Source organism: Topomyia yanbarensis, chromosome 1, assembly GCF_030247195.1.
Source record: "Topomyia yanbarensis strain Yona2022 chromosome 1, ASM3024719v1, whole genome shotgun sequence".
Taxonomy (NCBI): Eukaryota; Metazoa; Arthropoda; class Insecta; order Diptera; family Culicidae; genus Topomyia; species Topomyia yanbarensis.
In genome coordinates this window covers 196741699-196762850 of record NC_080670.1, presented here as the reverse complement: position 1 = coordinate 196762850, position 21152 = coordinate 196741699, and the positions used below count along the sequence as shown (strand labels likewise).

The window sequence follows — 21152 nt, the reverse complement described above, 5'->3', positions numbered from 1 at the left end:
AATTCCAAAGAACTTAGCATATTTTTTCAAATTTTTCAAAAACAAATACAAAATACAAAATTACAAATTAGCAGAATTCAGCAAATTTTACAAAATTTTTCGTTTTCAAATGTTACAAATTTTACTAAATTTACATTTACAGGCTGCAACATTTTACACATTTTATAAATGTTACTAATTGTTCAAATTTCATATTTTTTCAAATTTTATGAAATTTTACAAATATTAAAAATACGAATTTTACTGCTTTTTTACAGGAAATTTTCAGAATTCTAGAAATTTCCGCAGAATTTAGAAATTTCACAAACATGAAAAATTCGAAAGAATTCTACAGATTTTAAAAAAATTAACAAATTCTGCAATTTTAAAATTTCTGTAAAATTGTACCAATTTTACAAAATTTTACGAATTTTGAATAATTCTACATATTAAAAAGAATACAGACAATTTTAGAAAGTTTTCGGAAATAATACCCGCTACGAAAATTTCGGCAAATGGTACGAATTCTGTAAATGTTACATGCTCGAGGAATTCTAAGAACTTTTCAGTACTCCAGCAATTTTAAAATCCTTAAACACTTATAATTTGTTTTTTACAGATTCTATGATTTTTTGCAAGTTTCCCAAAAGCTTATAAATTTGACAAATTTTACTAAAATTATAAAAAAAAAATTCTACAAAATTTAACGAATATGCTAAATTCTACAGTATTTAAACAATTTCATCGAATTTTGCAAAATCCTCAAAATTTGAAAGATTTTTACAATTTTTGAAGATTCCAAAAATTTGAAACAAGGTAAAAATTCCTCAGATTTTAAAAATTTCTACCCAATAAAAAAAATTGCATATTCTACAAAATTCCATAATATATACAGTTGCGAATTTTATGGAGCTTTCCAAACTATTGCAAAATTTACAGAATTTAACAATTTAAAAAATGGTTTCAAATTTCAAAAAAAGAACAAAATTTTGCAATGTTTTTACAAGTCTCCCGAGTTTGACAGAATCGACCGATTTTGACTGAATTTTCTCACAGAATCACAAATATAAAATTTTACCGAATTTCGGAGAATTTTTAATTTTACGTGCGTTTAGAAATTGTACTGAATTCTAGACATTTTACAAATTTTCGAAAACACTAGAAATTTGAACGAATGAAGTTGTATAAATCTAACAGAATTTTACAAGTTGGACCGAAACCTACGAGGTTCTTCAGAATTTTGAAAATTTTACAGGATTTTTAGATAGGTTACAAATTTTTGAAATTTTCACAACTTCTGCAAATTTTAGAGAATTTACTAAAATTTACATTTACAATTTACAGAATTTTACAAGTTCCGCGAATTAAAAAAAAGATATCTGCAATTTTAATAAACAAATTTCAAAAGATTACAAAATTTCACAGATATTGCACCTTTCACCAATTTGCAAAATTTGTCAGCATTTTACAATATATTAGAAATTTTCACCTACAATTTTAAAGAATTATTCAAATTTTACAAAATTTTCAACTTTTACAAAATTTTATTGTCTTACAAATTTTAACAGTATTTTGCGAAATTTTACCAATTTTTATAAATTTTTACAAATTTTAGGAATTTTTGCAGATTTCACAGAATTTCACAAATTTTCAAAATTTGGCGCAAATTTACAAATAGTACAACCTAAAAAAACTAATTTAAAAAATTAAGAATTAAAAGGAAAACATTTCCACAGAATTTTTCACAAATTTCAAAGGATCTTTGCAAAATTTCCATTTTTTTACAAGTCTAACAAAGTTTACAGAATTTGACGATTTTGACGGAATGTTCTCAAAGTCAAAGGGGTCAAATAGCAAAAGAGCAAAGAAGCAAAATACACCCAGGTTTTTTTACGCGGTTTTTTTTGCGCAGTTTTTTTACGGGGTTTTTTTACGCGGATTTTCCAATTAACGCGGTTTTTGCAAAAATATTCTAAGTCCTTTTAAATGCAAAAAACTTAGAAGATTTTCGGAAAGATGAAAGAGACGGGTCTGGAAGATTCCTTAAGGCCCGCAACCCAACAATATGGGTATTTTTGGAATGGTCTTGAAGAGTAGGTTCCAGAAATTGATTTTTGACACCATTTTGGAATCAAAGATGGCGACTTCCGGTTTAGCGAAATTCGCTATAACCCAATCAATATGGGTATTTTTGGAATGATCTTGAAGAGTAGGTACTAGAAATTGATTTTTGACGCCATTTTGAAATCAAAGATGGCGACTTCCGGTTTAGCGAAATTCGCTATAACCCAATCAATATGGGTATTTTCGGAATGGTCTTGAAGAGTAGGTACTAGAAATTGATTTTTGGCGTCATTCTGAAATAAAAAATGGCGACTTCCGGTTTAGCGAAATTCGCTGTAACCCAATCAATATGGGTATTTTCAGAATGGTCTTGACGAGTAGTACACAAAGATAGATGTTTGACGCCATTTTGAATTCCAAGATGGTGACTTTCGGTTTAGCCACATTCATTATAACCCAGTCAATATGAGTGTTTTTGGAATGATCTTAACGAGTAGGTCCCAAAAATTGATTTTTGACGCCATTTTTAAATCCAAGATGGCGATTTCCGATTTCGCGAAATTCGCTATAACCCAATCAATATTGGTATTTTTGGAAGTTGAAGTTGTAGTACAAATAGTTTTAATTAAACAGTTGAATTTACTTAAATTTAAGCAATATGTTTAATTTGAATAAATTAAAACCCCCAACTCACACCACATACGTCTCTTTCTTCTCTCTCTCTTCCATTCTCACCGCTCTTTCCTGGATGAACACATCAAAATATTTTGCATTTTGCTGGTTTATGATTAGATCTTATATTTGAGGGTGATTAAGACGATTGCCCAAATTTTTCATGCGAGAATTTCGGTAAACCGGAAGTCGCCATCTAGAATTTTAAAATGCCGGCCAACATCGACGTTTGTCTGCTACTCGTCAAAACCATTCCGAAAATACCCATATTGATTGGGTTACAGCGAATTTCGCTAAACCGGAAGTCGCCATTTTTGATTTCAAAATGGCGTCAAAAATCAATTTCTGGCACCTACTCTTCAAGACCATTCCGAAAATACCCATATTGTTGGGGTGCGGGCCATAAGGAATCTGAGAGTTTTTTTTTGCGCGGATTTTCGAATTAACGCGGTTTTTTTACGGGGTACGTATCCCCCGCGTAAAAAAAAACCTGGGTGTAGTTAAAAATCAAGAGTCGAAGGGATAGGAAGTAAAAGGGCTAAAAAACTAGAGTGCGAAAAACTCAGAATAAAAGCGCAAAAGAATACGAAATCTAAAGAGTTAAAAGCTCTAAAGGGTTAAGAATGCAGAAGAACTAAAGAGCAAAGGAGCTAAAAAGCGAAACCATAGACGAACAAAGGAACAAAGTAGCTGGAAAACAAAACAACGAAAGAGCCAGACAATGAAAAGGCAAGAGAACAAAAATGTAAAAGAGAATGAGACCGAAAGAGCAAATAAGCAAAAGATTAAATGAGCAAGAGAGTAAAGCAACTGGAGTGCAAAAGAGCTACAGAGCAAACGAACCAAAGAACAAAAGTGGAAAAGAGTGAAAAGCCAAGGAGCAGAAGAACTAAAGAGCAAAACAGCAAGAGAGCGAAGGTCATAGAACAAGAGATTAATAAAGCAAGAAAAATTAAAAGGGTAGAAGAACAAAAGAACAAAAGAATCGAAAAATAAAAAAAATAATAGAACAGAGCAAATGAGTCAAAGGTATAAAGAGCTATTGTAGAAAAGCTAAAAAGCCAAAGGGCTGAAGAGCAATAGAGCGAAACGGTAGAAGAAAAGAATAGCGAAAAAGCTTTAAAGCAGGTTTCAATACACTGCATTACAATAATTTTTTTAATATTTTTAAGGGGTAAGACCAAATTTTCGAAAAAAAAATCGTTTTTTTTCGATTAACGAGTACCGATTCTCAACCTGGGGACCTCTAAGTGTCTGTCAAGTAGTTGGAACTTCGCCAATAAAAATTTCGTAGATATTTAAAATTCCTCATTTGCCTGCGTGCAGAAAGATGCTTTTTCTATTTGACATTTGCTCTTCAGTTATAAAAATGTCAACCAAACAGAAAGAGCAACACAGAGAAATTTTGCTCGCGCATAGCCTGAATCCAAATTACTTGCACGCCAAGTTAGCGAAGCCGTTAAAAGTGACCAAATCAACTGTCACCAATGTAATGGCAACCGGAAGGAGCAGTGGTCGATGTTTTCAATCATATGAAGCTGTCGAAGTTCACACAGAAATATCTGGTTCGGCAGGCTTCCTGTACCTGTGGTTTGAAATGCGACATTTTCATTGCAACTGAGCCCGTCAATAAGGAAATTTATGTGAGAGTGCATAAAAAAACGTCTGCTACCTTTCATGAAGCTATACGATTATTCCACGCTATTTTGAGCGGATTATAATACTGCCATTATGGAAAAGAGGACACGTGAGGAATTCCACGAAGATCCGTCCGAAAATCATTAAAATCGTGACCGACCATCTTAGATTCCGATGAAACTTTGCACATTTCACCGTCATGGAAGACTAAATATTTTCCACAGGTAATAAGATTATTTTGACTCAAGAGCAACTTTTCAAAAGGGCGTAAACGTTTCTACATGCATGAATTTCAAAAAAAAAAATTGTTCGATTACTATATTTTATACAGCAAAACTATCTAAGAACGAGTTACAGGGAATGAATACTTCTGTCTGAAAAAAATATACACTGAAAAAAATGTTATGATAAAAATTTAAATTACGAAAAAACCCATTTTTTAAAATTTTTATATTTTGTTACCAAAAACCTAAAGAGAAAAGAAACATTTTGAATGTGATTGCATGATGGAGAAAAAATCGGTAAAATAAATTTTCTAACAATAACTTCGTACATGTTTTTAAATTTTATACTAATTGACATATAAAATTGTAATTTTATTACAGAATATAATTCTAAGCACCATATAAAATCAAAATGCATTTAGTAAAAATCTTCCATGCTTCAAGCATTTTTTTAAAACAGACAAAATGATATATTAAATGCACTTATCCATGGTGGTTAAGTGCTTTTAGGATCCGAAATCGGGACGGAATGTAGTATTTATATTGGAAATAAATACATGGAATTCGCGTCAACAAGCTGAAGATCATCGACCTGAACCGAAGTTTCTGTCGTGACTTGGCACAAAAGAAAGATGTCTCTCGTGGCCCTTCCCTTGCGGTGGTACCCATCATCATCATCATCATCATTATTGGAGGAAAGAATAATAGAAGAAAAAACACGCTTCCCAACTCGAATGACAACGTCATTCGTGCGCTATATGTCTATGCCTAATGTGAATGTCATCTTCACGAATGAACAGCATTCTCCGAAGCAACTCACATAGATAACCCCCGTCAGCGGTTCTGTTGTTTGCATAATATCAGACTGCGCACATATCCGTTCCCTGACCCCGTCCGCTCCTTCACTCATCGTTCTAGTGGCCACAGTCAATAATCAGCACAAATGGCAGTACACAGCGAGAAAGAAAGATGCAGATTCCCGGACGATAATCGCTGCAATCCGAACTATCCGCGATCACCATCGATCGCAACGGCCACAACGAGCCAGAGCCAGATCGGGTCAATATTGACCCCACGGTCCGTCGCTGTCGTTGAAATGTTGTATACCTATATTCCCAATCACATTCACGTTTGCTCGCGGGGATACAGATGCGCTGCGGAATGAGATGTCGATTCAGACATTGTGAGGGACGGAGGGAGATTCGAGCGGAGTATGGTTCTATTGTTGGTTTAGCAAACCCCACGGGGCCAGTAGGAGGTGAGGGACACACGGAACACACCGCGCGACGCAAACCAATAAGTGCCCCCGACGCGACCTTCCCCGCGAACCGAACTGAACCGAATCGAATCCTGGATCCGAATGGGGGTAGGGAACTTTTATTACAACTCAGTGCTCAAGTATTTTCGCATACATTTTCATAAATTTGTTATTGTTAGGTTTAATGAACTGAACTGTGAGAAGGAGGGAGGGGGGGGGGTTGTTTCAAGGGATCTTGAGATCACATAGCATTCTTTCTTCGATTCTAATGATCGTCTCCTTCTGCGCATACAAGTCGTAAGATCGTACAATTTCCTTCCTCTTGCTACTGCTGCTACTGCTACCGAGTGGAGAACACGTGAAGAGCTAAGTCATGGGGGGTCCCCTCGCGAGGGTAAACGCAAATAAAATGCGCATTTTCTTGTTTGAGTCATCGTTGAGCTAAGAATGGTATAGAAGTGTACTCCTTTTTAACATATGCAATATGGTGATTGGTTCGGATAGCCAATGGCTTCCGCTTTTATTCCCCAACCTTCCTAGGATTGTTGGGATCCATGTTCGGCGAGTTGAGGGAAATGGCTTAAAACGTACCACTTTGGTGAAATGATCGACGCAGAAAACAGACTTTTTAGTACAAGAACCTTTTATAACCAATATCTGTGACATCTGGTATTTACCGCAGCTAGGAACAGCATGCAGAAATTGACCCCGCCGCGATCAGTCAGACTCTCTCTCCCTCTATCGCTCTGGTACGGGGCATTGGCATTATGTTCTTTATTCCCCGGCATTCATGTGAGATCGGTGTGGTACGCATACCTACCTACCTACCTCCAAACTCATACGTGTGATGCTGATTTATGGGTTTTCATCAGCAGCTGCTGCTGTGAGTTAGGGGTCAAGAGCCCCTGACCGGCTGGAATTCCTTAATAAGAATATCAATTTCGAACGTCGCCGTCGTGGTAGTCCGAATTGATGGACCGGGGATAGATAAATCATTGCCTGATTGCAGTGAAAGCAAAAAAATAGCTCCCATTGATAAACCACTGAGTTGATTCGTAATTTCAGCACGATTTTCTGCTCCAAATTTGAACAAAATCTGAATCTGACCAAACGGAAGAAATACGTTCATAAATGCATGAACAAAAGATCACGATTTCGTGAACTGAGCCATTTACGAAAACCGTGAACATGCTCCTGAAATTATGAATAATAAAACATTCATGAAACTATTTATGCTTTCAAAAAACTAGTTAGCCCCGAATATAAACATGGTGTTACATCCGAATGCTGAATGGTTATGATTCTTGTTCGTGATTTTAGGAGCTTATTCGCGAATTTTGTGATTTTTTTTATCACGTTACCGTGCCATTTTATTCATGAGTTTTGCATCGGATTTTTCTGTTAGATTATCGGGATTTATGTTCATGATTTCCGGATCTCATTCGCGATTTTCGTAATTTCTATTCACGTTATCGTGATATTTTAGGTCATGATTTCTGAAACTTAGTCGCAATTTTCGTAATTTCTGCTCACGTTATCGTGATATTTTATTCTAGAGCTTACTTTGGATTTTTACACGTCGAGTAATGTTACTCATGTTCATGATATCAGCTGTTCTATCATGGTATTTCTATATTCTCTTCGCCTTATTGCGATCTGTTATTTTTTGGTTACTATAGGTTTTCTATTCGGAGTATCGTAACACCATGAACTGGATCATAAAAGTGTAACTGTTTCGCGGTATCTTGTCCGGTAAACTATATCACGAGTTATGTTTCTCAGTCCGGTTTTCGATTTCTGTCGCGTTCTTTTATCTGCTGCTCGTACCTATACTGGTCGTTAGAAGCTGGACTTTTCATGAAAATGTGTATAGAGCAAAAATGATTCCATGAATAATACTCCAATTTTTTTTTGAAATGATTCACGTAAAAATTTCATTACCATGTGTCATGAAATTCAAACTGATTATGGCGCAAAAAACATCGTAAATCAGGTAACTAATTCACGAGCGCGAATATTGGATCGTTACTAATATATTAACAATCATGAATTAGTTCAAGAGGATTGAATGGATTCATGTAAAAAAATCCGAGTTTTGTAAAATAGTTCGCGAGAAAATATCCAGAATGTTTTGATTTTGTGAACTAGTGTTTCTAAATCCATGAATAATGTTCATAAAGTTGTGAACTAGTTCACGTATCGAAAATCGAATTACTAGTGACATAGCGAAAACCATGATTGAAGTTCACAAAACAAAAACAAATATTTCCACTATACTGAAACCTCCATTTATGAACACTTTTTTTACATTTTTTTTACGAACCAAGTTTTTTTTACGAACCAAGTTTGTTAAAAAAAAAATTTAAGTCCGTACCACAGTGGGACGAACCCGGACTTGAGTCCATATGTGAAGGTTATGCGATATTCTCACTAGTATTTTTCTCGCATCAGCTGAGCCATCAGAGACATTTTCACGAGATTTTAGGTGATTCGAACGCAAAATGAATTTTTGACAGCTTTTTGAATGTCATAACTCAAGTGTTTTTTGCATTATTTGACCATAAAAACTACATACGATTATTTTCGTTTTTCAAAGAAACGGTTGATTTTATGCATTGCATTACTTCACTAAAATTATCCGTGTGACAAAATTACGTCGTAAAATCGCCAAAAATAAGTCACTAGTTGGTATAGTTAGTGTTTAGATAACTGTTTGTCATTAATTTTTATTGAATTCGAACTTCTAATGCGATAACAACAACGACGCCCGTGAATGCCCGCGATCACACTATACTCATTCGAAAGCTTTTAATTTTCTCTTTAAAATGAGTCTATGCAAGTTTTGCGAAAACTTGCGATAAGCAATCAAAATTTAAAAAACTGTCAATGGAGACGCATGTTTATTCGTGGTATTGCATTTGAATGATCACTTTATAGTTAGAATAATGACATTAATATATGCACAACTTTCAAATAGCATTGAGAGCATGATCTACAAGGGTTTTACTAGTGATCAAGAATAAGAACCCGAGTGGGAAGTATGGTTTTGTAGGTGGTAAAGAATGATTAAAAATCAGTAAATATTTTCAACCATCTGAAATATGTCATAAAATGTTTCTGGAACTATTTTTGCTAACTTGTGCAATAACTGTGAAATTGAGTGAACACAGTTGAGTTCTAATCATTTGGTGAGACTATTTTGATCCGAGTTTGCATAGCACTGATATAGCTTAAACGTATGCGATATTATCCATATAAAATAAGACCATTTTTAAATGAACCATATACGCGAAAAAAGGGTTTTGGATTTATTTTTATTTAAGATATGAAATAAGCAATCTAAGTAAAACACACGTGCAAAAAAAATCTTGTTGATTAGTGAATTTAATCAACATTCCACTAAGACGCTGTTTGTTTCAAAAATGAAAGAAAATGTAGTTTTCATGTCAAGTAACCCAATTATGAATTACACGTTCCAAATTTATTCTAACACATCTTATTTGATTCTTAAAAACAAAATAGTCATTTCTGAAACCCCATAATGAATATTCAATCAATTCATTTCAATATGGAAAATAAATTCCAAAATTAGTATTGAAAAACATTATAAAAGACAAAATACTTATTTTTGAGCCACTTTAATAAGTAGTAAAGTTAATTTTTATTTTTATAGCCAAAATAGCGCACAAAAATTTATTTAAAAAAATTTTGAACCATCACAACAAAATTACAATTTTTGAGCCACCCTAATTTATAATGAATTTTTTTACAAGTTTTAATATAAAAAATGATTTAGCACACGAAAATTAATATACACAAATTTTAAGAACGATTTGGAAAAATAATATTTTTGAGACACCCTAATGAATGGTAAATGTTTATTTTTAAAATGTTTTAATATCAAAAACTAATTCAGCGTACCTAAATTACATAAAAACGTCTTATTTGAACCGATACGGTAAAGTTTGGACTTTAGTCCACCTTTTGTTCTAAGGTGTGCCACTGTACGTACGGTACAGTAAGAAGTTGTGTACAATTTAACATATTCTTAGCTAACTGTTATTAATAAAGTTGGGTATTTTCGGGATTAGGGCGACGAGTGCAGGACAGAAATCGATGTCTGAAGCCATTTTGGAATCCAAGATGGCGACTTTCGGTTTAGAGAAATTGTCTATAACCGCAGCAATATGGGTATTTTCGAAATGTGGTTGACAGGTACATGACGAAAATCGATGTATGAAGCTAAGCTTCCGATTTAGATAAATTCTCTTATGGTTGTAATTTTCGAGAATATTGCTGAACCGGAAGACGCCATCTTGGAATTAGAAAAGATTCCAATTGTCCATTTTCATCATCTACTTGTCGAGTTCGTTCTAAAAATATCCATATTTTTTGGGTTACTGAGAATATTGCTCAACCAACGAATTTTAATAGGAATGTGAAGCTAACTTTTTTTTACGAACTAAATCCCAAATAACGAACTTTTGTTCTACGAACTAATTCAATTTACGAACCCCCGGTTTGGTTTGTAAATGGAGGTTCCAGTGTAATGCGTTAGTGTAGTGCGGGCGTTACTGAAGGGAAATTGAACATAATTATAAAATGCATGATTTTGAAATTTACGTTTCGACTTCGTCTCATCAGAACACGATGCTAACTTAGTGACAGGACTGAGCTAGCGCCGGATTGACGCTAGCTACAAAAAAACGGAGCCATAATTGGTGTTCCTGAGCCCATAACCCCTAGTCAAGCGTGATGTCCCGCAAGAAAAGAAGCTCAATTTAAGCTGACGAGAATTAATGAAATCGAAACACTTGGTTAAAATTGTGTAAAATTCGAAGATATTTTCGGAGGTAGTTGAGATATCCCCATCAGACCTATCTTTTAATGGCTGAATTCGACTGAATTGACAGCGGCATCCAAAGCCCTTTGCTTCGACCCAATTATCGAGACGTAACAGGATCATTTTCTCGAACATCTTCCGAATACAGGACAGGACAGCATTGCAATTGGTCGATACGAATTGTGATCGGAGGGAGATTTTTTTCGGGTTTTGCGCATGGCGATCACTCTTGAGAGACAAAGTTATTCACACACGGAAACTTGTTAAATGAAATCAACGAACGCTTTTCTGGCAGAGTCAAGGCAGATTCAGGCAGTGAGAACTCCACCACCGAAAACGACCGACTTGTTCGCGGTATCCTTGAGAGGCCGCGGTACTGTGAGCCTTTTGTGTCGGAGCGGAATCCGGTTGAACTTTCTTGGTGAAATCGAAGATTCTACGCCACGCTTTTGTTGGTTTTCCTTCGATTGCGCAAACTTCCGGTACGTGATACGAACATTGTCGAAAAGGGTGTAATTTGACAAAGCAGATCCGGCGAAGGTCATCCGACATGAGTCTGAATTGACATTGTTTTTTTCCCGTCTTGTGTGTCTGATCCTGAGTCCAAAATCTTTAATGACTGGAACCAACCTCGTGCTGCAGTAGATCCACGCACGTCAAACTCCAATCGATGGCGACACCATCTATCTCTACCCTGTGGTCGGGTAGGTAGATACCGTATTCCTTCGTAAGAGTTTTTTCCCCAGCAATGCCATTTTGCTTGCTTTAGCGTCCAAAGTCGCGTACTTTCTCAAGTTGTCGGGCGTTTCGACCTTGGGGATTTTTTCGCACGCGAAAGCCTCCACATACATGCCTGAGCGATTTTAGTCCCACCACGGGGTGCGAGACCGTCTGCGGATTTTCGCGTTTCGTCTAAGCGTGAATCGCGCTCTATTGTGAACCAAGCCAGTCAAAAACCCATACTACTCCTCCTTCTTGTGTGGACTCGATTTTGTTGGATATGACGGTCGCGTAGCTCTTCCAATCGAAACATTAATTATAGAATTTGTCCCCTGCTGGGGGTCGTAACGTTGCACTCTTCCTGAACCTGACCCAAGCGAGGGGAAACAGTTTATCATGATCGGTTGCGTAGTCCTCTATACCATTTTCTATCGCGCCTTCTAAGAGATCACTTCAGTTTCTCCTCGCGCTGTTTATGCGCGGGACATACCGAGAGCTTATGTAAAATCTCCTCACAATAGGGTCACTTTTCAATTCTGCACGTGTGGATAGCATTTAGTAAAATGCAAGATCCGCGGAGCAAATAGGCGAACAGACAGACGAACATTGTCCAAAAAGGGCGTAATATGGCCAACCAGATCCGGCGAAGGTCATCCGACATGAAACTGCGTTGACATTGGTTTTTGCCCGTATTGTGTATCTGATCCTGAATCCAAAATCGGTTATGGCTCGATCCAACCTCATGCTGCAGTAGATCCACGCATGTCAAGCTCCAAACGATAACGACACCATCTATCTCTACCCTGTGGGCGGGTAGGTAGATACCGTACTCCTTCGTAAGATTTTTTTCCCCAGAAAAGCCATTTGCTTGCTCTAAATCAGAAACCATAACCCCGAGCTTATCGAAATTATCGCTTCGTCAGGCTTTTCGAAATATTCAGTAAATTCAACGGATACGGCTTTAAACAAGGGATCGGAGTCTTTGTTGAAGAACCTAGTTCCAATTCCCCATCCGATGGGGTAGTCTCGAGAGAATACCCCACCCCCCAAAACGCGGCACAAAATAAGAACGTACAGAAAACGATCGGAGGGACAAAAATTAAGAGGGATATAAGAAAATATTTGAAAAACCAGGTAATAGCAAAGATGATGGCATTTCAATCGGTGGACGGCTGGATCCCAGGGATCATACATAAGCTCATGATCGAAACTAATTTGTTAATAAAATTTGTGTAAGCATTAAAACGCTAGCGCCGCCATACCAGGCTATCCCAATCACCCTGTCAAATCCATTCGGGAGCTGGTTCGGAATCCTGAATGGATTCCAGCTCACTTGCAATAACTAATTGAGCCGGAATCGGCTGTATCATTAGAGCTGAAATCCCTTCTGGAGCCATTCAGGATTCCAAATCGGGTCAAACGGTCAAAAAATTGAATTGTCTACAATACATACAAAACCTTAGTATTTTTCGAGAATAGTTTTTCAGTGGAAACTAATGAAACTAATTCGAGAACTACGGTGGTAAAAGAATGTAGTTAGGAAGTGGTCCCAAGTGACTTCCTTGAGGAGTGTTTGGAATTGAAAGAATTCCGCTCGGGAGAAAATTAATAGCAGTTTGCTAAGCAAAATCCAATTTAAAACTTGACTCGTACGACATTTTTAACCCTTAGCAAGTCGTAATAAAAGGATTTCGCTGCAGATTCGGAATGCACCGCAGTACAATAGCAGAAGTTGACAGCAAGCTATGCAGCTTCTGTGCGTGGCGCTTAAACATGTCGTCGTAACCTTGAAAAGTGGCGCTTAAGATGCTCGTCGACTCAATCTTCAAATGTTAGAAGCTGTTTACCATTAAAACGATTTTCATTAGCTGTACCAGACGATTTCGTTAAATAACATATGTGAAAAGGAATGAAATTCGAATTTCTTCTCAAGCTCTACTTGAATTGAACGGAGTCCCTTATTGCGATCGAATCGCCAGGGTCCAATTCCATTAATTAAGCAAGATCACCCGCGGTGTGAGGAATTTCCACTCAATATCACCTCACCAGTGCTGCTGAACCACCACCGGGCCATAAAATGGTAATCGAGCGAGAGACCCGCCGATAATAATTCAATTCAATTGTTTTAATCGCGCCGTTCATTTCCTCGGGTTTCAACTACGCGCTGCTGCATCGCTGCCGACCGCCATTTATAACCGTTGAGTGAGTCAGTGAGTGACTGAGCGATATTACCAATTGCAGTTATTCAGATGTAATGAATCGATTAAACCGTCGGCTGTATGATCGATCCGTTAAGAATCTTAAGAAGCTGATTTCGCAATGCCATTTGTGTTAATTGGATTTTTTCTTTCTCTTCTTTTGTTTATTTACAGGTAAACTCCCGGTGGTAACTCTCGATGGTCTCTCGTCGTCGTCATTGTCGATGATTCAATGATTGGTAGCGATAAGTAAGTTTTTATTTGATTTGTCCGGGGAGGTCCTTCATCGCCGGCGGAGGTGATTACATTCGTTCTGATTCGTCGAATTAGTCAGTGAAATGGGATGATTATTTTATTTAGCTCTGAACTAGTTTTAGCTTTTAATAATCAAACAATTTATGACTTTAATTGGAAGATGGACGCTTCCATGTAATTTAAATCCCTATTTGGTCGTACTAAAAATTACAATTATTCCATTTCCAGCCATTAATTAGTCCTAAACACTCGAGAATCTCTGAAAACAAACAGCACGGAAAAAATGTGTTTCTGAATTCACGAAAAAGTCCCAAGGGTTGCAGGTTCGAATCCTGTCTCTGGGGGAATTTTTTTCACATAATTGCTTCCTGATTCATTTCAGATGGTTCATGATCTGGTCGTCATGGTTATGAACTAGATCACAAAATCGAAATGATCTTGATATTTTTCCGTGAATATTGTCCACGATTTCAATATCTTATTGTTGCTAAACGACTCAGTACTTTTCAGATTTTTTCCTCCCGTGTACGCAACTGTTCGAAAAACGATTCCATCTCACGTTCCTTGACCTTATTAGCTCTCGCGCCGCATCAGCACGGCGACAATTGCGCCCCGAGCACTCTGAACTAGTTTATTGATAATTGATTACAGCATAATTATAGCAATTTATAGAGCAAGCCTTCCCAGAGGGGGCCTTCTGCGGGTTTTTAAATGATCGATCTGCTATCGAAATCGAGAGGAAGGACGACGGCCTAGGTTATGTGGGGACGATCTGGACCTGACGGTAATTACCACCACCAGGACAGCAAAAATATTTTTTTTTGCACCAGTTCCTAAGCGCGAAGCTAGAGGTTTTTTTTATCGCTTCAATCCCACGGCGATGGTGGTGGGATGCTTTAGGCGCTCGAAGGACAACTCCTTTTTAGCTGCATTATTTTTATCACTTTATCAAGTCTGCGGCCTGGGGACAAAATGAAGGGGGAAAAATGTCAGATGGCATTGAACTTGAGGCTTCGGTGGGGGAATGTTGTTGGAAATCGCTTTGTTTTAGTAAAGGTTTTTGGTTTTAAACCAAATATTTCTCAAACCGAGTCAATTCTTCAACTTTTTTCTTATACATTTAATTAAAATCACGATTCTGTATCTCAAGCGTCACGACTATAGCAATAAGTTGGTGTGAATATGAAATTTTTTATCAACCGTTCTCGTACGAAATTCCATTCGTTATTTTTAATTTTCGGCAAATGGAATTTTTATTGGATAGAAGTTTCCTTGGTTCTTTAAAAAAGACAACTTGATTTTTACGCCTTCCTGACAAAAGATGCCTTATTCACGATTTAGAAACTATATTTCGTTTACCTCCTTTCCCAGCACCGTTTCACATGTGGAAAGTGACGACTAGTCACGCCATCCTTGCAAAAAATTGCTTCGAGTCCATCTCGTCAGTAGTTAGCGCCAACTTGGGGCCAAGTTAGATGCGATGTATCTCAACTAGTCCCCACTAGTTAGTACTAGTTAGTCACAATAATCCAAACAGTCGCACGACATATTTCAACGCCTAAAGCAACCGGCTAGTCCCGAGTGATGTCCCGGGCAGCAAAGGCTAGAGACTAGTTTATATAAACCGTCTAACTTGGCCCCTAGTTGGTGCTAGTTACTGACGAGATGAATCCGAAATACAAAAATCAAACTTAATGAAGTTCTCAAAATTCTAAAAATGAGCTGGATGAACTTGGATGAGCTTGGATGAACTGGATAAACTTAGATGAAGTTGGATGAACTGGATGAACTTAATGAATAAAATAAATGAAACGAATAGAATGAATAGGCTGAATAAAATGCCATGAACTGTTTAACAAATTAATTAGTAATTTTTACAATAATTAAAATTAAAAATTAATTGAATAAATCAGATTAATTAAATTTAACAAATAAATCAATTGAATAAAATGAATTAAATAAATTATATTGATTCATTTTGAACAAAATAAATCAATTGAATCAAACGAATTAAATAAATTTAATTACTTATGTTAATTAAATTAATTAAATTAACATAATTAATAAAATGTATAAAATGAATAAAATGCACAACATGAATGAAGTACATAAAATAATTGAAATGAATAAAAGGAATGAAAGGAATCAAATAAAAAGTAAATAAAAGAAATTAGATGAACGAAATGAATAAAATGGATACTATTATCAATATAAACAAAAATTGAAAAAATAAACGAAATTGATGGAACAATATGGATAAAATTAAAAAAAAATTAAATTAATAGAATAAATAAAATAGTTTCGGGTATTCACGAGAATGTCATGCGGTTATTTTTATATCATTCGATAAATCCATATTATTATTCACAACCACACTAAGAATGGTACCTGAAATTCAACATATACCCAAGGAAGTTACGTTAGACAACCTATCTTTGGTTTCTTCATCAACGATCACTGTTCATGAAATCGTTTCTGGATATTTCTGTGATTAAAAAATATAAGATGATTTGTTTATTTTGATCTAAAACATATGTGCAGATTGAACATAATCTCTTCGTGATTGAATGATCTAGAATTGAATTTATTCTTGAGTATCAGTACTTTTCACTAAAAAATAGTTTCTAATGTTAACTCATAATTTCATACTGTGCCAGAGTCGAGTTGGTATTGTGCATTTCAGCCTAACTCAACGAACACAAGTACAAGATACTCTCATTGCTCAGACTACACGTTGTATGTATCAAAATCAAATCACCACATGTCAGTGTTGTGAACAGACTGTACTCTACGGAAAGCCCCTCTACTTCTCAGAATAGCTCATTAACATCTTTCAAAACTAGCACCCCGTTTCAACGTTCTGTTAGACAACACCACAGTGAGGCAAACAATGGAAAAATGTATTGAATTCTCACGCTTACGGATGAAATTGAACAAAATAATGTGATTTTTGAACAGAAAAAGTCCAAAAATGTCAATACTCGTCAAAAAATTGTTTTCGAGGTTACATCAAATCTAGACGTTTTATGCATTTTAAAGTCATTTGGCATAAAAAATACAAATTCGATTTTGAAATTTTCCTGGAAAATTCCTAATAAATCTGGTTCATCCGATGTACAATAGTGCTACTTGGTTTTTTAGGGTTATTTAATCCAAATCATGTAAAGCGACTAAAATGATGCTACTGGTTGCAACATTTGGTCACTGCATGAATTTATGTTGCTCTTCTGAAATTTATTGCAAGCAGTAAAAGAACACCGGCTCCATCACAAATAACTCAAAACTTTTAAAGACAGCACAGAGTACAGAATTTTTCGATAATTTTAGACACTCTTCTTGACCGGATTATTGTGAAATGGAAACACAAAAGGATATTTCCAAAACCGATCAAAAGTTTTATTGTGACAGTCAGTTAATTTTCGAAATTTAAAAACCGCTGACAATTCTCTAAAAACACTACGAAATGAATTACAAATTTAATATCAGGAGACCTGGCAAAAGTTCCATTGGAAATCCATACGTTAAGAAGTCACAAGCGAATATTTGCATATTAAAGTTCCCAAATGTGATTTTCCTGGAGTACCCTCTCGCAGGTTGATGGGATTGACGGTATTGTAAACATCATCAAGCCACAATATATTCAATAGAGTTATCTAAATATAAGGACCTTCGCTCTTTTTAGTTTTTATTTGCACCAAGTTCTACTACTAGAGGTTAATTAGTTCTCATGTTAATATTCCACCAAACATTATGACTACTGAGGATTTGATTTATATAAGAAGCCCGCTTCAAGATGCTGATTACAATACGCCTCGATAGTGGTGTGTCGGGGAGGCCGGGAGGGCTGATATGAGCCTTTTGTCTGTTCTATACCTTTCCTCTATTCACCAGCTCATAACGAACAATCAACCAGTAACAAATAGATAATTGAGAAAGGATGTGCTATGTGTGGTGATTGGCTATTCAAGTATTAGTAGTGTTTGAAGTACTAATGTATGTCTCATGTGATGATCATAACTTCAGCTGTATCTTGTACCTATCTAATCTATTACGTATCTCATATATTGTCTTTTATTTCTTCTTTTCGAGTCCTATACTGCCATTCTACACCCGCCTTCAGCTGGGTCAACAAAGATGGTGATAGTGAACGTCTTAACACTCACACATTCTCAAACGCGGTCTCAGCGGGAACCTACAAAAATGCCATCGTGCACGCGATTACGAATCGGTCATGTCCGAAAGTCTATCCTTGATCCTAGAAGCCTAGGTCCATGCCTTCAGCTGGACCATTTAAGAAAATACGCCCATACCTATTAGACAACACGTCTCATGGCGACATGACCGGGAACCCTATCGATATAAACGATCCCACTCTCTGCCAGAATTCAAACCGCGCACTGAAAATTTAATATCAGACTCACGGTTCGCGCAACCATTCAAGAACATACGTTACAAAATCACGTCAGCGCACAAACGTTAGAGCCCCTCGCGATTTTCCAAGCAACATACGAACTCGCAAACATGATTACACCCCGGTGATAAGGTGAAAATCTCAGCACTCATAAACTTACCAACACGATCTCAAGTGTCAAACTACAAACTCCCGCGCTCGCGCCATCATGAATCGGGATCGTCCGGAAGTATCTATCCTCGGTACAAACAATCTAGGTCCTTGTTAATTATTAAAAAAATAATAAAATTGAAAAATAACTACCATATCCACTAGACAAAACGTTCCATGGCGACATGACCGGAAACTCTAGTGATATGGGGTAACTCTCTCCCTGTCAGAATGTGATCCGTACACCGAAAACTAAAGATCAGAATGACGGTCCGCGAATATATATATGAATATGAATCGCCGCAGGGTTTCAAAATCGAATTTATACATGCGAAGTCACATACACGCGACAAACACGTCAACATACGAACGCTTAAGCCCTTCGCGATCATCTACGCACACCTATGCCCGCGATCGCGTAAACTTGATAACACTGCGGCAATTGTGTGAACGTTTTAGTACTTACGAAGTTACAAACGCGATCTCAAACGCCAACCCGCAAATGCGCGATCATGAATCGGTCACGTCCGGAAATCTTTAACCTTCATTCTAGCAATTTAGGTCTATACATTCAGTTGGACCAATCAAAAAAAAAAAAATAAAGCTCATATCCACTAGACCACGCGTTCTACGACGACATGATTGGGAACTCTAATGATATGGAAGAACCCACTTCCTTCTGGAATCTGAACCGTACACAAAAAATTAAGTATCAGATTCACGGTCCGCGCGCGATTATTCTAGAACACACGCGAATATGCGAAAGGCACACGGTTATGAAATAGAATTTATGCACGCGAAGTTACACGTTAGCACACGCGACATACAAACGCACACGCGATCGAGCACATTAACGTACAAATGTTCGAGCCCTTCGCGATGATACACGCGATTCCCTACGCCCGCACATGCCTGAACCGTACAATGAATATCACATTCAGAATCACGGCCCGCTACAATTGGCCTATTGCAGTGTTTTATTGGGCGACATTGCCTGTCTCGTCTGCAAATTGTAGTATGTGATTCTGACGGGGAGCCCTTCCGAGAACCTAGCTCTACAGCTCCAGTAGGACAACTCTCGAAAAAAAAAAAAAAAAAAAAATGTGATTTTCCTGGAGTTTCTAAAAATTTAGAAGTGCACAAAAAATGTTGATGAAAGACAAAAGTAACATGAAGCGAAATTGGAAAGAAGAGTAATGAAGGCAAAAAGGGTAAAATTAGGAAAAGGCATCTTTACATGTTTGGGAAAATACGCAAAACAAAATTCAAGTAAAGGAAAGAGACAAAGCGGAACAAGACAACAAGTGAAATAACGGAATGCATATGGGAAAAATTAGCTGCGGAATGTCAAGAATTGCGACAATAATTGTGGATACTGGAAGTGTTAGGGCTTTAATAAAAACGATGTGAAAAGACAATACAAGGAAATGGTAAAACTTGCCAATGAATAAAAGAAAAAGTTAATTAACACTAAACATACACACTAAATCCAAACAGTCACAACTTGTGCGAACGCCCAAAGCCACTGGCGGATTCCGGAGTGATGTCTCGGGACGTAAGCACAGAGGCTCTGGTTTGTTGACGAGTAAGCGAAAACGTACTCATGTTTGTGGCTTGACAACCAAACGCCTGCCACTATGCAAAATTTACTCCCAAACAGGGAAAAATGCATTATACCAAATTGTACGTTATGGCACAATATCCAACTTTGATAAGTTAATTCTGGCGTTTTGAATACAGCTCATCAGAAACTAGCACCTAATTGGCACCAATCAAAAAGTAAATTCAATTTGCAACTTGGGAACGTTTCCCGTTGCAACAATATCAGTTGTCGGTAAAGTAGAGCAATAACCAGAAAAAAGACCCAGCTTTCTGCGATCTAACGTCGGCAATCATCGGTCAAAATTCAAAAATCCTTTACTCAGAATGAAGCTATGTTTGTCAAGCATCAACTGAGCATCGAAAACTAGCTGGACATATGAAAAATGTTGGGCGAAATTTGAGTCTTTGGGAATTTTGACACATTTGTTATCCACGTAAAATCGTCAATAAGCGAGACACAAATTATTATGTTTATGGTCCAAATTCACGCATGGTGTTTTGATAGTGTATGAAGGGGGTTAACCCACGAAAACACCATCGCAATGGTCCGGAAGATACAATATAAAAACCATATTCCGGGGCAATTTATGGTGTTTTAATGGTCGTGAAATTTGGCGTGGACCATATGGTTTTTTGTGGGGTTGTGTGATATTAGAACCCATGAGAATTTGGTAGGTAAGGTAGATTTGGTACTTCGAATTCATCTCATCAGAAACCAGCACCAAATTGGCAAGAGTCAAGAACTAAATCCAATGTGGAACTTGGGAACAATATCAGTTGTCGGTAAAGTAGAGAAATATCCAGAAAAAGGACCCAGCTATTGGCGATCTACTGTCGGTAACGAAGGTGTGCCCTTTACTCCGAATGAAGCTATATTTGTTAATCGTCGGCCTAATCGTCACAAAAACTGACAGAATATTTGACACGTTTGTTATCGACATTAAAGCTAATGAATTTACAACTATCCGATTGCATCCGAAATTGTGTCTGCATTGAGTTGTTACATTTGGGTGGTGTAAATTGTCGGTAAGGCAGATTCCAGGTCGATAATTGTGAATCGACAGATTTAAACATTCAGCAACTGTTTCCGATCAGAATGAAATAACAAGATTATAACAGAACACAATTTTTGTAACAT

At 36.8% G+C, this 21152-nt stretch overlaps 1 protein-coding gene across 2 annotated transcripts in view; it reads left to right on the top strand.

Annotated features, from left to right (window-relative positions):
* Window positions 1-21152, top strand: part of LOC131686759 (cadherin-86C-like) — a 385841-nt gene that overhangs the window by 274942 nt on the left and 89747 nt on the right. The window contains exon 1 of one of the 2 annotated variants that reach the window (XM_058970731.1): window positions 13775-13845. The exons of the other annotated variant lie outside the window; for it this stretch is intronic. Coding sequence (XP_058826714.1) covers window positions 13829-13845 — 17 coding nt within the window. The 5' untranslated portion in view covers window positions 13775-13828. Of the gene's footprint in view, window positions 1-13774; window positions 13846-21152 lie in introns of those variants that run through there. 2 annotated transcript variants of the gene reach the window in all.